General features: G+C 44.0%; 1 protein-coding gene across 1 annotated transcript in view; it reads left to right on the top strand.

Moving 5' to 3' along the window:
* The first annotated feature begins 1,299 nt into the window (after window positions 1-1,299).
* Window positions 1,300-9,677, top strand: part of LOC118427905 (X-ray radiation resistance-associated protein 1-like) — a 15,485-nt gene continuing 7,107 nt past the window's right edge. Inside the window, 9 exon segments of the mRNA XM_035837868.1 lie at window positions 1,300-1,457; window positions 2,868-3,067; window positions 3,550-3,621; window positions 3,770-3,842; window positions 4,580-4,677; window positions 6,562-6,707; window positions 7,092-7,202; window positions 8,896-8,979; window positions 8,981-9,095. Coding sequence (XP_035693761.1) covers window positions 1,337-1,457; window positions 2,868-3,067; window positions 3,550-3,621; window positions 3,770-3,842; window positions 4,580-4,677; window positions 6,562-6,707; window positions 7,092-7,202; window positions 8,896-8,979; window positions 8,981-9,095 — 1,020 coding nt within the window. The 5' untranslated portion in view covers window positions 1,300-1,336.

Below are 9,677 nucleotides of genomic sequence, written 5' to 3' on the forward strand. Positions count from 1 at the left end.
CTGGACAGCAGAGTCTGTGTCACACAGACTAGGACAGACCCTAGACAACTTGAATGCACGTCGCCAGTGCAAATACAAGAGTTTATCATAACGTGTTTTGAACACGCGCTGTACTTGTGTATTACGGCTGATGGAATCTCTTACAGCAGTTACCCGACATCTGCTTGGTGATTATACCGAGCCGATAACGAAACTTGACACCGTAATCCGGCTAACACGGTGGAAGATGACACCCTGAGAGATTAAACCCAAACCCTGCTCGACACCTGTCCGCCTACGGTTACATCTTCACCTAATGAAAAACGCCGTACCGGAGCTTATAACGAGCAATGATACTTACCCTCGAGTAGAGCTTGTTGTAACGTATAACGTTATAGGCCATATAATTTGCTTTTTTTCTGAAAGCATATCATGATTTCCCTGAAGGAGAGGAGAGAAGCAGCTGCTGTTTCCCTGTTCAAGGCAATGCTGCACCCTGAACACCCTCTACACGACCTGGTGCCTGCCCAGAGACTGTCAGCTACTGGAAGAACACTAAGAAACAGTCAGCACATCTCAGTGCCATTTGCCAGAACGAAAAGACCGAAGCAGTCTTTCGTGCACTGTGCCGTCAGACTGTATAACAATTCTGCATAGCACATAGCGTGTTTTGTTTAACGTTTCGACTGTGACCGTTTAGCAAAATTTTTGTACATATTGTACCCAATTCAGGGAGGCTTGTATAGCTCCCCCTGCCCATGTACTTTTGAGGAATGATAAATAATAAAGTTATGATCACTTCTACTGTTTCTTGTAGCAGTGCCTTGGATCTACAAGACATCGAATGCACTAGTAATATAGAACTATTAGACTCGTGGACCCTGCTCATATAATCTAAGTCTAAAAGAAAACTCTGGTGCCTATAATAAAGTAGGTTGTGAGAAGATATTGTGACTGACACATGAAGTTGCAACTGTTATGCACATAGCAACAGCTAAGTGGCGCTTGTTCATAGAGAAACGAAATAACAACCTGCTGGAAAGAAGCGCAAACCGCAGTCGGCCATCTTCAGTCAATGGCGGCAAATCATACAGGTGGTTTTCAACTGTTGCACAGTACCAGATACAACCGCTAGGCGGCGTTTCTAGACTGCTATCATAATAGTAGCCATCTGACAAAGCCTACAAACAAAAAAGATGGTCAGTTCTCTTATCTATGTGTTTCTGTGGCCATACTACATTTGGTATCTTTATAGAGGAAAAACGTTTTCAGCGACAGGTGGTTTTAGGTGCAGTTCGAGTACAAATCGCTAGGTGGCGCTAGTGAGTGGCCGCTGGTAACCCCGCGCACGGTTGCCATGGTGCCAGAGTCCAAGATGGCGGCGGCTGGGGTGTACAAACTCGACGATGGAACTTCCACCCCGAATATCACCAGCTGCTTCCCCGTGAGAGGCGTGCTAGCCAAGCAGGCGGAGGAAGGTATGCGGATGGAATTGTAGAAGCCATCTAAAGCATAAACTCAGTCCGAATCTTCTTTAAAATCACCGTATACTGGCTGCAAAGTTGTCAACGTAAGAACAGGATATCAAGTATTTGTGTGTGGGAGGGGGGCACTGTTTTTTCAAAAGATTCAGAATGCACATCGGTGTTTTGAACAGCCAGCACTGGCTATGGGATTGTTTAGACATGTTATGGCATCTCCATGGGGTTAGACATAATAAAAGTTCATAGACGAGAGGAAAGTTATCATCGGGATACCCAAAACTTTAGGTTCGGTCCTGTTATGAGCAAAACGTAAACAAAATTTATACTACCCCAGCTCGGAGACAGTCTCAGGTTTGCAACTGTTTCTGAAGCCATGTTCTTTCGCCATATCAGCACTTCATCTTTGTCAGCCCCCACAGAAGTTGCTGAATGGTGAAGTCGCCGGAAACGGATTAGAGGCACATTATGCTTTCCGAGAAAATTGAAAAAAAAAATATGAATCTGGAAAGGCAGCACCTTACTTACAACAAGTGCACAGAGTCTTGACAAACCTCTCTTAGCTCTATTCATTCTGTACCTATCATTTTATAAAAAACACTTGTTTGGCGTATATATTGATGTATTGTTTATTGAAATAAAGATTGAAAAAAAATCTGGAAAGGGGCTAATACCAGGACTTAATCAGAAACATACGGGTGATTTAGACTGTATCAACATTTATCAAACACTACCAATAAGCAGACACTTGACACCTAAACCCCTCTCTAGATTGTTATGAACCACAGTCATATTTACATACAACCTGTCAAAAATATGCTTTATTGAATTAGCATGGAAATTCTTTGTTAGTTGTTAACAATATCCAAACTGTAACCTATGAGCCAAGTAATACTGTTCTTGTTGTTGTCTCTTTATCCACTTCAGGGTTGGACAGGTTTTCTAAAATTGACTTGTCCTATCGGGCAAGTACTTAAAAAATTTACTTGCCCGAACCAACTTTTCACTTGCCCGAAATCTAAATGACATTTTTCTATGTATATTCATGGCCTTCAATGGAATATTTGTTATTGGCTCTATTTTCTGTGTTAATCAATGCTTGATGCCATGACTTTGAAAAGTAGCAAGTACATCAAAATCTCACTCAATGGAGAAAAGCTAACTTGCCCGATCGGGCAAGTGGGGAAGGACATGCACTTGCCCGATTGGCATTTTCACTTGCCCGGGACTATAGGGCTAGTGGACTTGTTTATCCATGCACTTGGTTCGTCAGGTAATGTTCAAATGTGCTTTTATTCTCTCTCTCCCTCTGTGCTTCCTTCTTGTGTGCTCATCTCTCGCTGCTTTTTACATGATAAGTACTACATGACCTGTAACCTGTGACCCCTGCCCTCTGACCTACCCCAGCGGGAGCATGGCTGCTGGCGAAACGTGAGGAGGAGCAGCGCCGGTTCAAGGCGGTTCTGTGCGCCCGACCCCGCGACCTTCAGAAGATCCGGTCCGAGCTGCGCCGCACCAACACGCTGTCGGAGACGCCCGGTTACGGGAGCCGGTTCACGGGGTCACAGGTCGAGGACAGGGTCGGCCTGCTGGACGGATTCTTCCTGGTGGGTCAGACGAGATTCTCATCATTTTGATTGGATTTTAGTTTCAGTTTTTGATCCAGAGTGGAATGCGCTGCCTGTCATTGTTTTGATTTGGTTCTAGTTTTAGTTTTTGATCCAGTAAATTTGACAATTATCTAGCTTGGCAACCTTGATGTGATGTTCTAGCAAGGAATACGGTTTGTTTTGTTACACCACCTGTTTGTTACATGTCATTTTGTTACATCATGAAGTCATTCTGTTACAGAGTAAAGTCATTTTATTACAGAGAAAAGTATTGTTCACATCTACGATTTACCCTTTTTCTAAATATTACAAGGTGTCTGGCCGGCCATACTATACAGACGTAGACATCTCTCCTTCTTGCTAAACTAGTTGGACTGTGCGAGAGTATCTATTTTGTAAGCAAAGCTCAGAGAAGCTGGATTAAGACTTAATTTTTTTAAATTTCCAAGTGACTGACGAGTTGTCTTGGCTCCCCACAGATGCGGGTCCACTGTGTGGATGACCCCAGTGACCTCTGCGCCATCAACATCAGCGACAAGGAGCTCTTCAGGGTAAACATAAACATAAACAACAACAAAGCATTGATAAACAATTACAACATCACAAGGAATAACATTTCATGAGAATTCCTTGAACAATAGTATATCATAAAGCACATTACAGTAATCAATAAATGGAACTTTTCCCCCAATTTCACAGGCAAAAGAAGTGGACTTTCAGCTATTTGACAACGTAGCTTACATCAATGCCGGGGAAAACACATTGCCTTTTGGTGAGTTTTTCCTTCTTTTTGATATCAAATAAACAAATTTACTTCTGGGTTAACTTAATGACTCCAGAAATACATAAGATGGCCAATAATTTACATATAGCAGATTTGTATCTGATGCTACCATGATGTTTTAGTTGTAGATGAACCCTCGGTGTGATATAGTTTAAGCCAATCAGTACAGCTGCCACGAGTTCACTTGGAATGTGGAAGACATAAGTTTAGCCACAGGGGCGTTTGTCAGTGGAATCACCTTCCAATGACTTTAAAAACGGCTCCCAACATTGCAACATTCAAGCATATGATGAAACGGAGAGCTGACCTCTGACCTCACGACCGGACTGAAGTATGATTATGGAAAACGGTCTTTGTATATATTATTTGTATGTTATGTACATGTATGATGCTGTGTAACGTGTCATGTACTATGTGTTATCCAGGTGATACACTGAGTTGGGCTACCCTGGCTAAAGAAAACAGAATAAAAAAAATAAAAAAGATGTAGATGTTTGGTGTTTGGCGCCAAATTTGCACGTCCTCTTCAGATTGTCTAACTGTTCTCGCTGCAAAAGTGGCACCTACATCAGCTACATTTAGCTGTGAGATGTAGAACTCCGATTGGAAGCTGTGAAGAAGATGTCTGACAATGAAATATAGAACTTAGGTTCAAGACATAATACTGTCTGTGAAAAAGAAAAGTCCAATATCCTGACAATATCATGTTTTTGCCTTTCCCCCAGAAATCTTTCGATACTTCCCGATTGTGCGGGAGCTGGAGCTGCCGGTAAACGACATCACCAACATCAGCGTCAACTTCGGGGACTTCCAGCAACTGGAGGTGAGGAACAAGTTAGCAGAAATGATCAAATACTAAGAAGTAAAATGTTATGAGAGACAAGTATGCAATTGAGATTAAAAATTGACACACTGTCCGTAACCAAGAAAGATATTTTATTCGCTTTGCACTATATCAGTTACTGCAGTGTGCAACAATTATCACTGAGTCTCTGTACTAAAAAGTAAAGTTACTGTGTGAAGGTGATACACATGAACTATGACCCTTGCCCCATAACCTATAACCTTTGCCCTGTGTCCCCAGGTACTTGACCTGTCCTATAACAGCATCAGCGAGGACAGTATCCTGTCTCTGGGGTTCCTCCCGAGGCTGAAGGTGCTGCACCTGAACTATGACCTATAACCCTTGCTCCATGACCTATAACCTTTGCCCTGTGCCCCAGGTACTTGACCTGTCCTATAACAGCATCAGCGAGGACAGTATCCTGTCGCTAGATTTCCTGCCGCGGCTTAACGGTGCACACCCCAGTTCTTCCGCGACCGGGGTCCGTGGTAGTCCGCGACCAAAAAGTGACGAAAGGCTTCCGAGGGCCCATGTTTGAGTTGACATTTCTCATTATTTCCTGCGAAATGACATTAAACGGTTACATGGCTGAAAAGCGTAGGAAATGGTGTGTTTTTGGTGCAAATTGTATTTTGGTCCGTGCGTTGCTTCCGCGATATCCCTACGCCTGAATGTAAAGAGGCCCGTGACCTAGATTTACCTCTGAAGCGCTGTGTCAAGCGAAGTTGCAATGCCGCGCGCCGTGGATGATTAAAAAAACTGTAGTACTAGAATTTTCTTTATAATTGGCTGGATTAGTCTTGAGATTTTCCTCTTTCTGGCAGTATCAGTCGTGCTTGCCGGAAAAATCTTCTTCATCTCTTTTATCCAATGCGAAAATGCCCGATTTTGTGCATCATTTTTGACATGAAAATAATGTTTTTTCCCTATAATTTTTCAAAATTAGAGAAGTTGAAGGATCGAAACTCAGTTGGTCTTGTAGCTGAAGGTATATCCTCTCACCCCATATACAGTTATTTTCCTTCAGGATAATTCCCTGGAAGAGATGGTCGCTAGACTTGAGGGTGTGCCGCCTCCATTTGAACCCCCAAATAAACTGGTGTGTGCCCCCTGAAGGTGTTGCACCTGAACTGTGACACTTGCCCCATGACCTATAACCTTTGCCCTGTGCCCCCAGGTACTTGACCTGTCCTATAACAGCATCAGTGAGAACAGTATCCTGTCGCTGGGGTTCCTGCCGAGGTTGAAGGTGCTGCACCTGAACTATGACCTATAACCCTTGCTCCATGACCTATAACCTTTGCCCTGTGTCCCCAGGTACTTGACCTGTCCTATAACAGCATCAGCGAGGAGAGTATCCTGTCGCTGGGGTTCCTGCCGAGGCCGAAGGTGCTGCACCTGAACTATGACCTATAACCCTTGCTCCATGACCTATAACCTTTGCTCTGTGCCCCCAGGTGCTTGACCTGTCCTATAACAGCATCAGCGAGGACAGTATCCTGTCGCTAGGTTTCCTGCCGAGGCTGAAGGTGCTGCACCTGAACTGTGACCCTTGCCCCATGACCTCTAACCTTTGCCCTGTGCCCCCAGGTGCTTGACCTGTCCTATAACAGCATCAGCGAGGACAGTATCCTGTCCTTAGGTTTCCTGCCGAGGCTGAAGGTGCTGCACCTGAACTGTGACACTTGCCCCATGACCTATAACCTTTGCCCTGTGCCCCCAGGTACTTGACCTGTCCTATAACAGCATCAGTGAGAACAGTATCCTGTCGCTGGGGTTCCTGCCGAGGTTGAAGGTGCTGCACCTGAACTATGACCTATAACCCTTGCTCCATGACCTATAACCTTTGCCCTGTGTCCCCAGGTACTTGACCTGTCCTATAACAGCATCAGTGAGGACAGTATCCTGTCTCTGGGGTTCCTCCCGAGGCTGAAGGTTCTGCACCTGACAGGGAACCACCTGAAGTCGCTGCCGCCTGAGATGGCGCGCCCGCACATCGAACCTGACGAGTGAGTCTGAATTGTGATCTATGGCTGGAGGTTAAGATACTCAGTAGACCATTTCTTGGATTAATTTAGCTGCATAACAACCAGTACATGATCACCTGCCCTACAGTCTGAAAAATGCGGTTCCAAACGTTCTAAATAAGGGTTATGGTTTAAGAGTAGATTTTCTGATCCATACAGGCTATGTTTGATTAAAGTGGGCATCTTTTGACTCTTCTGCTTATCACCTTGGCCTATGTCTTATTTGTTTCAAGAATCCTGGGAGCCAGCAAAAGTGTTGGTTTGTCTTGACAGTCACATGAATGTGTTTGTAATTAAATTACATACAGCTGAAAAGAGTAAAGCTTACAAACTACCAGAGTCTGATGCCTTTTTGTTTGTTCCCAGTCTGCTGGAGGAGAACCCAGTCTGGAGGTTTGCTGCTCTGGAGATTCTGTTCCTGGACGACAACAAACTAACAGAGCTACAAACCTTCGCCAGTCTGGCAGGACTCAAGAAGTGAGCACATTACACTTGTTAACTGTGAAGACATCCTGTATCATACCTGTGTGAGGGCCCCAATGCCCTTTTGCGTAGAGCGTAATCGGCCGTTTTAATTTTACGTAGAGCGTAGACGGATCGCTTAATTCAACGTAGAGCGTAATCGGTGCATTTTGCGTAGAGCGTAATTGACTGTTTTAATTCTACGTAATGCGTTGTAGCTCCCCGGAATTTACCGTAAAACGTAATGGATGAATTGTGCGTATAGCGTAATCAAACCTGCCCTAACAATTGCCCTGTCCCGTCAAAATGCAGGAAATTGCGTTTCAGAGGGTCGAGATTTCAAAATTTCCGTGAACCTCATTTGCGACGCCCCGCACAATCTGCCCTCAAAAACTTTAACTGTATTTTTAATAGAAATGGCATTAAAGATTCGTCGATGAAGGTTAGACATCCAGGTAATAAGATGCGCCAAAACAGTTACCCCAGCAAAATCATATCCAATTGCTTAATTGAGTAACTGTTTTTGGCGGCATTAAGTATTGCCTAGGAGAATATGTTGGGGGGCACCCCCCCCCCCCCCCAAAAAAAGCAAGCTGAAACCTTGTGTATTTTTTGATGATGGAAATTTCATTAAATCGATCTAGTCTAACGGCAAAATTTACCCCTGAAAATGCGAGAAATGGCGTTTCAGAGAGTCCCGATTTCAAAATTTTGCAAGACCTCCCTGTCCCGCGTCTACGGCACAGAACAATATGTTGCGGGAGCGTCGCTCTCAAAAATCTTTTAAACAAATAGAAATTTTACTATCGTACTTAGCTTAGTTTACAAGCAGAATGTGGCCCCCAAATGCAGGAAATGACGTTTTAGACGATCAAGATTTCAAAATTTTCTCCGGACCTCCCTTAGCAATTCTGTTTTCATTTCTAGTCTGCAAGAAAAAGTAATGCCCCTCAAATGCAGGAAATAGCGTCTCAGAGGGTCAAGATTTCAAAATTTTCCCGGGGAGCATGCCCCCGGACCCCCCTACGATTGTCACGCCTTAGGCGCTCAAGATGATAAAATTCGGTCAGCAATATAATCATATAATTTTTGCGCCCCCGAGTTAGAAATTTGCTGCCGCCGCCTCTGCCGCCGGTTACTTTCTGTACCATCTTTGACACAAACGCTCAGTCGCTCGGTGATGAGTTCTGCATAATGTGCGGGAAAGCTTTCGAATTTAGCGTAGAGCGTAGAGAGGCTTCCTGAATTCAGCGTAATACGTAGCCGGCCATCAGAATTTAACGTAGAGCGTTGTCGGGACCCCCCCATTGGGGCCCTCCTGTGTTTGTAGATAATTACCATCTGGCCAAACCACTTTTTGTGAATAATTTTTCCATGGACACTAAGTATCCTGTTTGCAGTGAAATCACCTGTCCACATAGATCAGGCCTTGTGGCATCTGGCTAAATTGTAACCACGTTTTGGTGATCAATTGCCTGATTTTTCCATTCAAACAGCCTCAAAAGTATTAAGGATCCTATCTAGAGTGACCACCTGTCAATATAGACCAGATTTTATCTGGCAAGAGATGATAAGCAAATTAGTTAAAAAGGCATAGACTGAAAGTAGATTGAAATGGTTTTGTGAAAAGAAGAAATGCTAGTAGCTGCCTATGACCTACTGACCTGCCCTTTGACCCCCATGTTAATGAGTTGACCTTTGCCCCCAGGTTGAAGCACCTGCACATGGACCATAACCAGGTGTACTCCATCCCTCACCTGAGGGCTATGGAAGGGGGTTTGCTGGAGAGCCCTTCCTTCCCTCCACAGTCACGAGACTCACGCAACCCCGCAGGCCAATCCCCCATCAAGACCCCCCAGCTCAGCAAGGAGAACCTGCATGATGGTACTGCAGACGTCGGCACAGGAAGTGAGTACACCTATGGGGTCTTTAGACTTGGGGGATTGTTTTAACATTATTGGATTGGGCTTATCCCAGGGGCCACTTCTGGACCGTTAGAACTTCAAACTGCCAGTTAAAAATGGCACAGACTGGTTTTAAAAGGGCAAATTTTTACAGACTCTTTGGTCGCTCCACAGTTAAGTGACTAACAAATCTTACATGGATGATGAAATGTTAAGTGCAATTTTTGCAGTTTTTGGGCTATGGAATTGTTTTAACCAAGAACTTAAAACACACAACTTTGACTTTATTGACGATGAGACAAGTCATTACATGGGTCTGCCTGGGCACACAAATGTAGACAAACATACAAAGGATTCATTTAACATGAATTAACAACTTAATACTTTCAACTCATTCTGCATAATCAAATGCTCCATGAAAAACAATAAATTTGTAGTGCACCAATTAACGTTAAATCCCATTTTCTTTGCCATATTAGACAACTGACCATATGAAGCTAACCCATTGCTTATTTGTTTGTCTGTTTGCAGTAACCCAACTACGCCACTTTTTCACTACGTGATTTGATACCTGATCATCTTTACA

This window comes from Branchiostoma floridae, chromosome 12, assembly GCF_000003815.2.
Source record: "Branchiostoma floridae strain S238N-H82 chromosome 12, Bfl_VNyyK, whole genome shotgun sequence".
Taxonomy (NCBI): Eukaryota; Metazoa; Chordata; class Leptocardii; order Amphioxiformes; family Branchiostomatidae; genus Branchiostoma; species Branchiostoma floridae.